The sequence below is a fragment of the Arvicola amphibius genome, chromosome 1 (assembly GCF_903992535.2).
Source record: "Arvicola amphibius chromosome 1, mArvAmp1.2, whole genome shotgun sequence".
Lineage (NCBI taxonomy): Eukaryota > Metazoa > Chordata > Mammalia > Rodentia > Cricetidae > Arvicola > Arvicola amphibius.
Window position 1 is genome coordinate 75420349 of NC_052047.1, and position 15035 is coordinate 75435383.

The following is a 15035-nucleotide window of genomic DNA, read 5'->3' on the forward strand; positions in this document are numbered from 1 at the left end:
AAAGGATTAGAGGTGCTTATGGGAAGTACTGTCATATCTGCCATCCATGAAGATGACCTAGGTGAACTGAAGACTCCTGTGGCATAGCATCTGCCAAAACTTCAGCCATAGCACAGCCACTACCCTGGTGGATGATGTGCCCTCTGGGATCCCCCAAAAGGATGCAGAGTAGCTATGGAAGACTTCCCCATCCTTCCAGGTGAAATGAAAACTACCCTCTGCACACCACCATGCTCTTTTGACTATAGACTGCTCCTTTGTGCCTTTGCCTTGGGTAGCATCTGGTTCTTTGTTCTGAGCTCAGAAGCCAGCTTCTAGCGGCAGGGTCTGCCAAAGAGTCAGCACAGGGTCAGGGCTTGGGATGACAGCCTAATCAGACAGGTTGGAGGTAAATGGCACCAAAAGGGCTATTGGCAGTAGTGGGGCTGGGGCTCTTTTCTGTCCCCTGTGCTAACCTGAGTCTTGTGGCCTCTAGTATCTGCAAGTTACTGAGTTCCCATGAGGCATCCAGCATTATCTGTGAAGGAGGCATGCTGGTGTTGCAGGCAACTGACCCTGGAAGCAGTCTGCAGACAAGGCATGCTTTGCTCTAAAGGCAAGAATGATTTTCATCTCCCGACTGTTGTTTGACAGCTCTACCTTTTCTTCTGAGCATCCCTGTGGCTCTGTACTTTTTCAAGAGCTCGACATTGCCTCCTTTTCCTACCATTTTTTTTTTTCCCAGAAAATGAGGTAACTTTTCCCAGGCAGAATAAACTGAAAATACTGTCTATTTTATGATGCTTTAGAATGCCTGGTTGGGCTCTGCTCCTAACACTATGTCCTTTGACTGCATAAGAAATGGCAAATAAATAAACAGTAAGAAGTGAGACCCAAATGGAACTCAAGCAACACTATAACCCCCAGAACTCGCAGCTAACAGCAGATTCAGGACTTATGGTCCAGCAGGTACCCACTGGTAGCCTGGTACTCACTCCCAGAAGGCACTGCAGAATTTTCATGAGGCTCAAATTCACAAAAATGATTAACAGGCCTTCTCTCAGGTGAAAACATCATCCCAACCCCGCAGTTATACACACAGCCCTGGTTAAAGCTGGTGGGTCACATAACAAGACAGAGATGTGACAAAGAGATCTGCAGGAAGAGGAGGGGGTGGGACGAGTGTAAGAGGGGGACGAAAGTCATCAGGATGCATTGTATACATGCATACAAAATTTAAAGAACAAATCCAGTCACTAAAACAACAAAAGTCCCAGTTATGGGGGGAGGGAAGCATGCCACTTTCTTTGGTGGTGTAGCCACTAATAAGTCGTCCGTGCGCAGTAAGTAACCTTGACACTTAATAAAACTCCATGGGTCAGAAATAAAAACAAGAAGGTTGGTGAGCTAGCTCTTCAGGTAAAGGCACCTGTGATACAGTCTGAGGAACTGAGTTTGATCCACAGAATCCACACGAGAGAAGAGAATTGCCCTTGGATGTCCACACTCACTGTATGTAGTACATGAGCCCCCCCACCAACTAAATAAATTTAATAAAAAAAAAACCTAACAACAATGGAAAGACATGAAAGTAGGATGGGGCTTTTGGGGAGGGATTAAAGAAGGTGATGAGGGATAATGATCAAAATACACAATTTACTTGCACGAGGTTATCAAAGAATACATGCAAAATGAAAACAGCCACGAAGAACAACGGTGTCCCACAAGCGAGAAACACCCTCCCTGCTCCCACTGGTCCCAGTCGGCTTGAGGAATCTGACGACAAACACGCCAGTGCACTGTTCTCATGAGGAGCCAGTTCTGATCCCAAGAAAAACACAAGCAGGCAAAATTCCCGGGTTTCCTTATTCTTACAAATTTGGACAATCGGTGGGGAGGAGGCTCATTTTCTTGCCAGCTAAGGCGAGGGCCAGACAGTACTTTTGTGGTCTACTTCAGGACAGGAAACTTGTAAACAACCTCGGGGACAAACCATACACGCTCATCAGGATCCTTACTCAAGGCAGAAGGTCACCAGGGAGGTAGACAGCCCAGATGCACTCCAGCATGTGACCATGTGCGGAAGCCAGGACAGTGCTGGCTCCCAGACAAGGAACACTGACCTCACCTTCTAAGTCTGACAGTGCTGTAATGTGGGCGGCTTGAGAGGCGCTCAGGGGGAGCAGTGTTCTAAAGCCAGTGGATATTAGAAAAGAGCCTGGTGCTTGTGCCACCAGACTACAGAGACCGGGGCTCGCTGGCTCCCTGTGCCAGGGAGCAGCAGAGGTGGGTAAGCAGGAAAGCACAGAACCCTTTAAACTGCCGTTTGTTTGAAAGGGGCCTGTGAGGACTCTGGGCCTGGAAGGCAGGTCAGAGACACAAGTCTATGCTGATACCGGCCTCAGTTTCCCCCACGGCAGGAGACAGTGACACTTGAACTGAATTCCCAGGGCTGACCTGAGCAGTAAGTGAGCATGGCAGCAGCAAAAGTGCAGCTCAGAACAGATAGTTGCTGTCTCTGTTATAGTCACTCCCTTCCCATACTGTGGGAGGATGTGGTATCCTGCAGAGCCCCAGGCCATCTTGTCCCCAGCCCACTGCTGAGGGAGTCTGAGACGTCAAGACTCCCCTTGTCAGTGTCTCTGATAAGCTGAGTGGCTGTCACTGGGAAGTTTCTCACACGGGGGCAGTAACTGGATCTCTACTTCACAGTACCACTTCAAAAGAGAAACTTAAGTTTTAAAAGGGCAGTAATTATCTCCTGGGTCAAGTGGCCATTCTTTGGCTGTGAGCAGGCCACATTCAAAGTTCAGGTCTCAAGATGGAAACTCTGACTGCATCCTGTACAGAAGAGGATGTTCACAGGAGGGCCCAGCCATGCCATAGCAGAAGGGCTGGCTGACCAGGACGACCTGGTTGCACGATTTCTTTTAAAGAGCTAAATTCTCCCGTAAGCATCAAATCATTAATTAAAAAACAAAACACACAGTTAGGTCTCTTTGAAACACAGTGATGCATTCCTCAGCTTGGTGAAAGGCTAAAGACATTTGGATACCAAGTTTGGTTCTCCAGGACCCACGTAGTGGAAGGAGAGAACCGACCCCTGAAAACTGTCTTCTGACTCCACACATGCACCAAGGCACGCGTGCCGCCCCTCATAAACAAATAAGTAAAATTTTACAAATCTATGCCTTACCTACAAATCGCTCCTACCATAGTGAGTTGAATTCTGACCAATCAATTAAGAGAGAAAAAAGCTCAGTATTAACCAAAAGGAGCAATCTCAGAACTTTCCACCTTTCTCTGCAAAGAAATGCACCACTGTGCTGCAGCTAAGCCCACTCACCTGCTTGGTAGGGGGCTGGCTTGGAGGAGGAGGTAAGGAGCTCGGAGCAGCAGCAGCAGCAGCAGCAGTAGCAGCAGCAGCAGCAGCAGTGGAAGGGCTCCCAGGCCCCCCACAGAGCTCCGGGAATGGGTTAGGGATAGCTGGAAGAGATGAAGTTCTGAATTGTTGGTCTTCCTCCTGAAGACGCCTGCAAGGAAGGAGGCAAACACGGGTTAACATGTGCCACCCCAGTGCATCTTAGCACAGCTGCTGCTGCATCTATGCCCCAGAGAAAGGAATGTAGATTTCTGTAGATGCTCGCTCGCATACTCGTGTTCATGACAGCATTATTCACAATGGACAAAACTGGGAAGTAACCCACCTGTCCAGCCATGAATGAATAGGATAGCAAAATCTGGTGCATCCTTCTGATGAAATATGTAGCCTTAAAAAGAGAATTATCCAAAAAATAAAGGCAAGATATTCTGACATACACTATAAATTGAGTGGAGCCCTTAAAAAAATTATGCTGAGAAATAATACAGGAACAGAAGGACATATACTGGAAGATTCCACTTGTGGAGGGCATTCAAGTTAGTAGAATTCAGAAAACAGAATGGTAGTTTCCAGGGGCAGAGGAGAGAGGGGAAGCTGCAGAGGAGAGAGAGGGAGCTGCTAGTTAGTGAGTACAGTTTCTGTTCTGTAAGATGAGAATATTGCAGAGAATGGCCATCGATTCTGAGTGTTCAGATACTTTATTTATTCATTTAATGTTTTTTTCAAGACAGGGTTTCTCATGTAGCCTTGGCTGTCCTGGAACTCGCTTTGTAGACCAGGCTGGCCTCGAACTCACAGAGATCTGCCTGTTTCTGCCTCCTGAGTGCTGGAATTAAAGGCGTGCGCCACCGCCGCCAGCGACACTTTAAAAGTGTCTACTACACTACCTATATTTTGCTGCTCGGTACATGATGCTCTGTTGGTCATTTGTTCAACATGTACCCCATATGTAAAAAGGTTTTGTGAGTAAGGCAGCCTCATGAGAACAGGACTTGGCAAAGTCTTTGAAATAAACACATATCTAATCCTAGAGGAGGCTTCACGTTTCCTCATCTGAGCTGTGGAAATGATCAAGCTGTGCAGAAAGGTGGTTAGTACTAAACTGGAAATCAACGTTTCACGGAGCTATCCTCTCGGAGTGTCCTTACCGATTCAACATTTCCTCTGTACTCCTTGGCACTTCTCCAGGGTCACCTCTCCTTCCTTTCCTCCTTTGAAAAATCCAAAGCTCACTTGAGACACCATAAGGAAGTGGAGGATGAATTGGGTGTAATCATGAAAATAGCACAGAAACGAAGTTCAAAGTCAAAGCTAAAACGATGCAAAATGCCCAGTGCCTTTCTTTGTAGAGTCCTGCTAGTGACTTTCTAACCACATTTCCTAGGGTTTCTTAGAGAAACACTTCATTCCACCCACCCACTCACTCACATATCCATCTATCTATCCACCCACTCATCCTCCCACCCACCCATCCTCCCACCCACCCACTCTCCCACCCACCCACAAGGGAGGGGACATGATCAGTATGTAGAGCCTTTTTTTTCCCGGGAGGGGCAGAATCTGGTCCATTCATGGTGTGCTAGGCAGGCCTGGTCCTCCTCTTATTTAAGCACACCTTTTGTATATTATCTTCAAATAATTTTTTGAATATTTTTATAATCTGATAAGAACATTGGTCCATGAGCCTTTTGGGGAGAACTGCTACTTGAAAATTTACTATGTGACCATTGGCCTTACCAACCAATCTCTAACTTCAAAGGAAGATCTGTCTAGCCATTTTGTATGGACTGGGAAATGATGCGCTGACTTTTAAGAGATCAAATCTCCTGAGGCAGGAAGGACATCTGTGTTGTGAAACATGGGAAAGTCATTCCTATACCAGCTTGATGACGTGGCGGAAAGCTTATTTTTACTGTTAACAAATCCTCTCTCCCTGTAACAGCCGCAGCCCCAGCATCTTTGATCTACAGAACCAGACAGGGTTGTTTCTGATGGCCCAGCAGCTCACAAAAGCCTCCTTCTTTATTAGGGCGTTTTGAAAATTTATAATTATAATTTTAACTTCATTAATTTTCTAAAATGCTATATTTCACAGATACTGCCCAGAAGCAAAATTAAGGGGCAAAGATGAAAGCAAAATCTGTTACAGAGGGCCACATTAAAGAGTATGTCCTTGAGGCTACAAACAAAAATGTCTGAGGAGAGCAACTGAGATTCAGGGATGACAAGATGGCTACAAAACTGCCAGGACCTGGGAGGTGGGGGTGGCCTTGCTTCTAAAACTGCCAGGACCTGGGAGGTGGAGGTGGCCTTGCTTCTAAAACCTTGCCTGGATCATGCACCTGAGAAGTCTCACACCCTCGCCTGAGCCTTCCTCCTGCTCCATCAATTAGCCTGTGGCAACCACTGAGAACCCATCCATAGTGACACCCATCATGACACTCTAGGGTAGCGGTTTTCAACCTGCGGGTCATGTCAGACATCCTGCATATCAGATATTTACATTATGATTCATAAAAGTAGCAAAATTACAGTTATGAAGTAGCAACAGAATAATTTTATGGCTGGGGTCACCACAACATGAGGAACTGTATTAAAGGATCGCAGTGTCAGGAAGGCTGAGAACCACTGCTCGAGGGAGGGCTTTATTATGTAGGCTGGAGAGCAAACCCTCCCTTCCCTGCCTTTCTCTGCTGTGAGCCTGGACTTTTCTACCTGAGATTTGAGAATGACCCAAAAGGACAAACTCAGAGGATTTGGGTGAGAATGACGCCGGTTGATAAGAGAGAAACTTTATGGAGCCCAGTGCTCACTGCTCAACAGATGTGTCACTTTACGGAGCATGGCCACTCCTGTTCTCACCATTTAAAACAAGTCTCACTTGACGGCAAGAGAAAAGGTCTCTTATGCCTCCAAGAGAAGAGCAAGCAGCAGGCGAGGAGGTGCCTGTCACTTTGCAATAGTTACTGCTGCTGTCTTACTGCTCAGAGGCACCTCTGACATCACAGAAATGGCAAGTTCAGCTAGAACCTGAAGCTGAAATGTTGCAGGCAACAAATGAATTCTCATCAGAAGCCAGGTTCTCTGGCATTACCCTCCTCCTGACCCACCCTTGGGCCCTTTCTCCTCTGGGTTGTAAGAAGGCTCCTTCATGCTGGGGCACCCTCATGGCAGCTTTGGATAGGCTGCCAGTAGACCCTTGAATCTAGGAAAAACTCACAAAGAAATGAGTTTCCCTTCCAGACTCAACAGAAACAGAAGTGGGTGAGAGAGTCAGTTCACCCATGAATATAACAAAATGCAGAAATCCCGAGAGGCAGCTGATTAGGAGCCCAGCGCTGCTCATCAAATCCTAGGGCAGAGGACCCACTTAGGAGGAGATGGTTACTGAGGCTGACGAAAACTTAAACTGTCAGACCAGTAAACCCTTTTAGAATTTTCTGGAAGCAAGGGGGAGTAGAACATTCCAGAATAGGCAGTGCTGAGAAAGTACAGCCACTCGAACTCCATCTGGACAAAGGCTGGGCAGTAATCCCAGCACAGTCCATTGCACACACATCTGTGAATTCCCAGAGAGGCAGGAGAGGCTTGTACTAAGAGCTCATCATCCCTGCTTGGTCATGCACGCCTGAAACTCATGGAGTCCTGAGACTGGGTCAGGCAAAGGCAGTGAACCTCAGGAGCTATCTTCCTCAACCTTAGGGTTTCATAAACCAGAGGTGGCTACAGAACTCTCTGAACACTCTAATTACCCTCCTGGTTTTTGGTTTATACAAAGCCAGCTGCTCCACCACTCTTCCCTGTTCTCTTGGTCCATACAAAAGCCACATACTTACTGAACAGGACCATTTCTTGCTCAGCAGTACCCGCAACTAACTGCATCCTTCTTCATACTGGGACCCCATCACCTACAGGCCTGCGGGCTCTTCTGACAGCTTTCATGCCAGTGCATTCTCTGCCGCCATGTTGACCTCTTCCTCCTGCCCCACTGTGCTCAAAGTCAGAACTGCACTGCCTAAACCAAAAATGTATCCTCTCTTGTATGTTCTAAACCTTCCTCTGTCTAGTTGCTGGGAGAGGTACAGAAACCTTTTCCACTTTCTCATTAGCTTGAACTCAGCTCGGAGACCTGCCACCTCCCAGGAAGTTAGTTCCCTCAAGGTCCCACAGTGCTCTCTTCTTGCCAGCACAGATATGCTTTCCTGTTAGATCCCCCAGGGATAAGGCCAGAACAGAACCATGGACTGAGGTTTGAAATTGTCCATTTTTGACTAGGCCCTGGAGGACACTGCAGCTGGTCTACAGACTGAAGAACAGGAACTTGGTCATGGTGTCTGCAGTGTTGCAGAGCATACCCAGGGCCACTGAGAGCTGTACTTTTAAGTTCTTTGAGGCCAGCTGGCATAGGCACGATTTGAAATTTTTGATGATATACCCACAGGCTGTCAAAAGTAGCTTGTCATATCACAACACCTGTTCTACTTGCTTCCTTCTATCTTATCACATTGTGTCATCTCACTACCACAAAGGTAGGACCAACTCATATGACTTCTTCCATTACTGTTATAATTGTTAGGTTTTACCATTACTTATTGCTGTATATCTTACTGTGTCGAATTTATAAGCCAGATTCACCATTGGTCTGTATGTGTAGGAAAACCACACATAAAGAGAGGGCTCAGGACCATGCTTTGGCTTAAGGGTTATGGCTCAGTTTCCTCAAATTATCGGGAGACAACTGTATTTCCTACTGGGAGAAACCCATTTAACTTGATTTTAAAACCATTTCCCATCACCGTTTGGAGCTCAGAGAGTAGTATCTGTGCAGACAGTACCTTCTCTGGGCCCACCTGATAGGAAGAATGTGCACAGGTTGGGAACGCTGCACTTTCTGCCTCGGGGACGCCTGCGGCTGCAGGCTCCGGGAGCCAGAGGCTGCTGGTTGGTTGCTGGCATGCTGGCCATTCTGAAGAAGGGGCACAGTGTCAGTGTCGGACTGCATGTTGCAAGCTGAATTAAGGCTTTCCAAGGACGAGTTAATATCGTTCATTAGCAGTTGAAGCCCAAAACCATGCTCTGTATAAGGAAAAAAAAGAGAAGAAAGAAATGTCAATGAAGGTATAGAGTTCTACCAGGATGCTCACCTTTGGCTGACCAGGCCCTCTAACCAAATAATATTTAAAAACTACTATGAAATCATACTATTACTTATTAATACAATAAATATAAATCCATGTATATACAGATACAGTTTAAAATGAACTTATCTCACTTGGACTGACAATGCTCCTTGCAAAAGCTAGAGAATATTTAACAAAAACCCTAGCACCAGGCAGGAGAAACCTGCTTTGAGTTGTTGGTCAGGGGAGTTCAAGACACCCTCAAAACAATATAGGCTATTGCAGTTGTTCATAGTGGCACTTTAGAGGTCGAAGGTAAGTTCCTATTGCTAAAGAGACCATTCAATATAAACACAAGACCTGGAGTATCCAAGCTGGATCTCACTTGAAGGTCTGCTCCCTGAGGATTAACTTTCATCATACCAAAAAGTGTCAGAAAAGCTATCAAAGAAGGCAGTGATCAACAGTCCTAACCAGCAGTAGCACCCATTAATGTAACAACAATGTCCAGCATTGGTGTGGGAGAGTGGTCTGTATTCTGTCAATTATATTTTAAATAAACACTGATTGGCCAGTAGACAGGCAGGAAGTAGAGGCGGGACAACCAGATAGGAAGTAGAGGCGGGTCAATGAGAACAGGAGAATTCTGGGAAGGAGGAAGCCCATTCCTCAGAAGTTGTGACCCATCCACGGAAGAAGCAAGATGTGACTGCCTCATTGAAAAAGATACTGAGCCATATGGCTAGCATAGACAAGAATAAAGGGTTAATATAAGTTATAAGAGTTAATAAGAAGCCTGAGCTAATGGGCCAATCAGTTTATAACTAATGTAGACCTCTGTGTGATTTCTTTGTGATTTATAGATTATTGGAACCGGGCAGGACAGAAAACCACAGACAACACAGTATGACAAGATATAACAGTGCAATAGTGGTACCCATATCTTGGTGGCAACCAACAGTTTCTCTAACTTTACTTAAGGCCTGCTCAACAGGATGAAATCATGCCTAGTACTAGAAATGTACCCAATTTCTCAGGACTAGTGACGTCATGGATCTTAGAGGAAAATATTTTATTATCACTTTACCAAATCAGCATACTTTCTAATTGCATCCTACTCATCCTTATATCCATAGATAACTGTAGCTCTCACCTCTTTGTAACAGATGGAGACTATTACAGAAAGCCTATCTAGTTAAAATATAGAGAACAACTGATCACGGGGCACACAGTCCTTATGAATACATCTACAACATTACTTGTACTTAAGGGAACATGGAGGAAGAAGGGGCGAAAAGACGGTAAGAGTCAGAATACCAGGAAGTCTGCTATATATCCATCCCCTAGGGGACTGTGAGGATGAAATTAGGTATAATTTGTTTTATAATAGAGTCTTATATGGAATAAGTAGCTCAATTTCATTTATTTTCTTTTAATCATAAAAACAATTACAGAGCAGGCAACTGGTCTACCAACTGAGAAAGCGGGTTTGAGAAACAAAGTCACTTGCTTTTTTTTCTGAATCACATAAGTAGCAGAGAGCATCTTGGATTTGAAAATAAATTTAGATGTTTGACTAGGACTAGGAGCAATAAATGGACTCAAAGATCTTTCTAGAATACCAGGTCCTCTCTATCCCCTCTACTTCCCACACTCATGTGGCAGGCTGGGCAAGTAGTTCTTTGGTAGAGTGCTTATCTGGAAGATATGTGCACCAGGATTTTGTTCCTCAGCACTATAATGTCTTAGGTGGCCTTTCTTGGGTGCCTCTTGTTTCTCAAGACAAAGGATGTGACCACAAAAGATAGTAAAGGCCACCAGAGGATATCTGACATGATATAGGGAATGGGAAGAAACTGCATTGTAAGAATTAGTACCTTTTGGGGGGGGGGGTGAGGAGACAGGGCACAATTATGGGAATATCTGGGCAGAAGCGGAAGAACTCTGAATCCCCCCCTGGCTTGTAGCTGCAGGAGAGACCCTGATGGGAACTGCATAGTGGAAACAACACATAGGCAGTTTATGTTCCAAGGTCAATAGGAGATACAAGACAGCAGGCTTCTGAAAATAGTGGTGATGAGCCCTTGTTCAAGTCTGACTTTGTGTAGTCACTACAGGAATAAGAACAGAGGCAATGTGCAAGAGATGCTGTCAAGGAGGGAACTTGGCTGTGGACCCAAGAAAGAAGTATTGAGGTAGACACAAGGACTCAGATTGTCCGTGCAATCTAGGAACTATATAAAGGGAGACGGAAAGGAGGAGGAAGAGGATGTTGATATCGTACAGGTTTTGGATGGTCAGTTATAAACCCTATTGCCAGATAGTAAATGGACAGAAGGGCTGAACTGGTAATAATGCCTGTAAAACTAAGATATCACAAAGGGGATTGCTGAGGGCCATAAGACAGCACTTGCTCAGCTAGGAGTTGACTGGCTAACAAAAATTCAAGACTTTAGTGGGGCAGTTAGGGGTTTTACCTGCAGGTCCCTTTGTACTCTGAAAGGACATGCCTCTTAAAGTCCTCGCCTGAATTCCATTAGAGTAGCATTTGGCCAAGACACCAAAGGAGGGAACCTGAGGACGCTAAGGGGAAGACTTCAGTGGGAAGAGATGTTAGCACTGGGTTCACAAGTCTGAGATTCCAGGACAGCTCTAGAATACGTGCTTCCTGACACATTCTCAGGTGTAGTTGATATACTAATTGTGCTTTAGTCTAAGCTCTCAGAACAATTAAGTATTCATGCTTCCACCCACAGCTGAGTATTCCTACCTTGATGGGCCATTAAGAATCAACACTGGGTGAAACAAAGTTTACTATACTAATAGTAGTGGTGGTGGCAGAGGGGAGGTGGGGGGGAAGGCCAGCCCAATTTCACTGACGGGAATCCCGTGTGAACTGAATGTTGCTACACACAGAACTACTTCCTAAGTGTTTAGACAGAAGAGAGCTTATAAGACTCTGAGCCCCATTTCTACTGCTCTGGTCCTACTGAAACCCAACAGCAGCACGGTTCCTGCTCTAACAGGGCTCCCAGCTTCTGAGAAAACGAAATGGCTTGGTTCACGCTGGCAGATTTTCATTTGTAGCTATTTTTCCGAGCTTGCTGCAAGTCTTTGGCTGTGCCGACCCCTGGTGGCAGTCCCTGGTGTCTCCTGTCTTTTTTATTTCTTTTATTTTTTGATCAACAGGTAAATTCCTGGGTTGGTTCTCTGCAGTAAAGCCAAAGTCAAAGCAATTCTGACATTATACAAATATTATTTATATAAGGCAGGAAGATAATAGGAGAGACAATAATGTCTAGATTACTATCTTCTCCTCTGAAGTGGCTACTTCTTTAACTGAATACACTTTATTGGGTGGTCTTTGAAAGAATACCAGGCTAATCTGATAACACCCAGTTACCAGGTTACAATCTTCAACAATCAAATACAGCTATAATACTCAGATTTTTCAAACCTTCCATAGTCTTCAGAATGAAAATAAAACTTCAATGTTCAAAACTGGCTTACTCTACAGCCATTGTTCAAATGAGAACAATTACTAACTTAAATGTTTAGATTTTTTTTTTAAAAAAAATTACTGTGAAAGGATTTTATTTAAATTTCCCTGAATTCTAATGTAGACTAAAAATTAAATCTTCTAAACTTTTTTTTAGTCGATTGCTCATAGAGTAAGATATACTGAAATCATGTTAGTACTTTTTCTTTCCCCACTGACCTGTCTCACATTCAGTTCTTGCTAATATTATATAAGTTTGTATTTTTCTCAGTGAGGACCTTGTGTGCTAAACTGTTTTGGCATCCTGTGACCTCAGTGGCTCTCCAATAAACCATTTGTGAAAAGCTTTCTGCCAGTGAACAGAAGTGGGAGAATGAGGCACACTGATGTTTCTGGAAATGAACATTCAGATTGTCTATTCAATGCCAACCTGAGAAAATACCATTGTCCATAAGGGCACCCCTTCAGAGGGAACAGGAGGGAAGAAAAGAAATGTCTTTATATATACAATTTCACCTCAGATCAATTTGTAAGAATGTATTTCCTGAACAAACATGGCTGCCAATCAAACCCTTAGTGGTAGCTGTATCCCTTCGCTCAAGAGCCCGGTCTCAACTGGGCATGGACTTTGCCCCACATATTTGAGGTCATCTGATCTTAGGTTCACATCTCTTCTTGCTTCACTGTCATTAGCAAACTCAAGGCTAGTTCTATTTGGAAATACATATAAATTCAGGCAAATAAATTCTCATTTGGTTCATAAGCCATAACTGGCAAAAGTCTCTCCCTAGTCAGGTGAGGGGTGCTGATCCGGGAATGACAAAAAGAGGGGAGAGGTGTGAGCCGAGCAGAGTTTCACTCCCGGGCACACCTCAGCACCTTAACGAAGAACACACTTCTTGGTTCACAGCACCATCTAGTGTCTTTTTTACGCGAACTGGAGATTAACGGTGGTTCTGGGTTTCCTTCACTAAATTATTTTGTCTCCTTAAAGGCGTCTGATCTGCACTATGCATCTACGAAGTATCTATTATGGTGGTCCCTTCTTCACACACCCTCTCCAGCACTCAGTGCCTGCCTTGTTTGCTCTTTTGATTTTACAGGGAAGGTACATTTGTTAGGAAATGATGAGCTGTAGGCAAGCTTGTTTGTCTGAATGACAGTGACTGAGTCTCTGTGAAGAAAAAATAACAGTATTCTATCTGAAAAGTTTCTGACTCTTCACTTCGGACCATGTCATTGCTGCCAGTTTCCTAGGCTTAAGATCTTTATTGGAAAAGTCATCTAAGCCTCCTCAGGCATGGTCAGAGGCTGCGTGTATTTGTTCTTTTTGATTGTGTGATCAGCAACACTCGGTTAACTGAACATACTACTCTATGTCATCCCAACTAAAGGATCATGTTCTCTTCTAAGCACCCCATTTCTCAGTTTTTTTTTCCCAATTCAGTAAAAAAAAAATCAGTATATTTGCTACTTTGAGTTTTCTGATTTCTTACTTTACAGCAATTGCTTAAAAATTTTGAAGACAGAAATGAATATCGACACTCCTTCAAAACACATTTGAATCTGAAAACAATGACCTAAGGAACAAGACTTCATTGTTAAAAATAGTTTTTGGTATTAAGCAACTATCACAGTTCATTCTCCAATCTGAAAGGGTGGAAGCCAATCAATTAAATATGGCACAAATGTTAGAATGGAAAGCTGGAGCTCACTAATATTTTATTGTTAAGAATCTTCAGTAACTAGATGAAAGATGTTAAAATTCACTTTGGCCTTCCTATGTTTCACTTTTTAGAAAATAAATGAAGGTACTGTTAGCCTTTTCTAAGGTTTCGTATATCCATGGATTAAAAAAATCAGAGCAAAATTATTTGAGATAACAAAATCTATGAATCTACATTGAATATGTACAGATGATTTTTTGTCATCCCTCTAAAACAACACAGTATAGCTTATATTATTTACATAGAATTAAATGTTCATAAACAAGCTAGCAGTAATCTACATGGGGAAATGTTCCTATCTTTTAGGCGAACCCAACATGATTTTGCACATGGAACTCAAGCACGTGTGGCTTAGTTTCTTTGGGATCGGGAAGACCATCTACACAAATGGGAGGAACTACACACAAAGAAAAAAGTGAAGGGAGGATCTGCAGAGAGCACTGCAACTCAACACTCCTAGGAGCAACTCAGATACTCCTCGGTAGATGGATGGAGGAACCATGGGACCACTGCACAGAGTACTATTCATCCCCAAAGGAAAAGGTGATACGGTGAAAACAGCAGTCACATACACAAAAAATAGTTAATGATCCAACCCCACTCCATGAGGTACCTAAAGTAGCTACATCCACAGAGAGGGGCCAGTGAGGTCGCCGTGATCTTGGGGCAGAAAGTAAGAGCTGGTATTTGTGGGTTCAGAGTGGCAACTGATGGAGTTCTGTGGCTGGACCTGAGTAATGGCTGCTCCCTCCCTCCCTCCCTCCCTCCCTCCCTCCCTCCCTCCCTCCCTCCCTTCCTTTCTGAGACATTGTCTGGCTATCTATCTCAGTCTCCCATGTACTGGGAATACAGGCATGCAAACTCACACACAGCTCTAAGTGTTCCTAGATTTTTAGAAAACAATTTTTTTTAAAAAAGCAATTTAAACGTTAGACTTGTAGATACCCTCAAACATGGTCAATTAAAGCCTATGTAGTACTACTTTGCTAGGGTAACACTCTGCCAGAATAGAGCCATGATCCATGCTCAGACATCATAGACAGCCTGATGTTACCTTGATCTCTTAGTTCATTCATACCCCAGAGCTCATCTGTTCTGGGCTTTTTGATCACACCTGATTCTTGTGGGGAGCACACCCCTAAAATCACTTCATTTCCAATTGAGAGCCACTTTCACCACCGTTTTCTTCTCAATCTGTCCAGCACTGCCTATTGAAACATGCCTCATCCCATGACCAGACGAAGGCAAGACAGTCACAAATGTCACTCTTGGTGGCATCATGCAAGCCAGACTTAGAATGGCTTAAGAAGACACAGGCTTGGTTTGGG

At 44.2% G+C, this 15035-nt stretch overlaps 1 protein-coding gene across 3 annotated transcripts in view; it reads right to left on the reverse strand.

The window, feature by feature from the left end:
* Grb10 (growth factor receptor bound protein 10) overlaps nt 1–15035 on the reverse strand; it is a 126700-nt gene that overhangs the window by 40435 nt on the left and 71230 nt on the right. The window contains exons 3-5 of one of the 3 annotated variants that reach the window (XM_038345906.1): nt 8197–8437; nt 4510–4593; nt 3326–3512 (exon numbers count right to left, since the gene is read on the reverse strand). In XM_038345906.1, the coding sequence (XP_038201834.1) occupies nt 3326–3512; nt 4510–4593; nt 8197–8411 (486 nt within the window). In that variant the 5' untranslated portion in view covers nt 8412–8437. The remainder of the gene's footprint in view (nt 1–3325; nt 3513–4509; nt 4594–8196; nt 8438–15035) is intronic. The other 2 variants (XM_038345900.1, XM_038345892.1) reach the window with 2 other exon arrangements.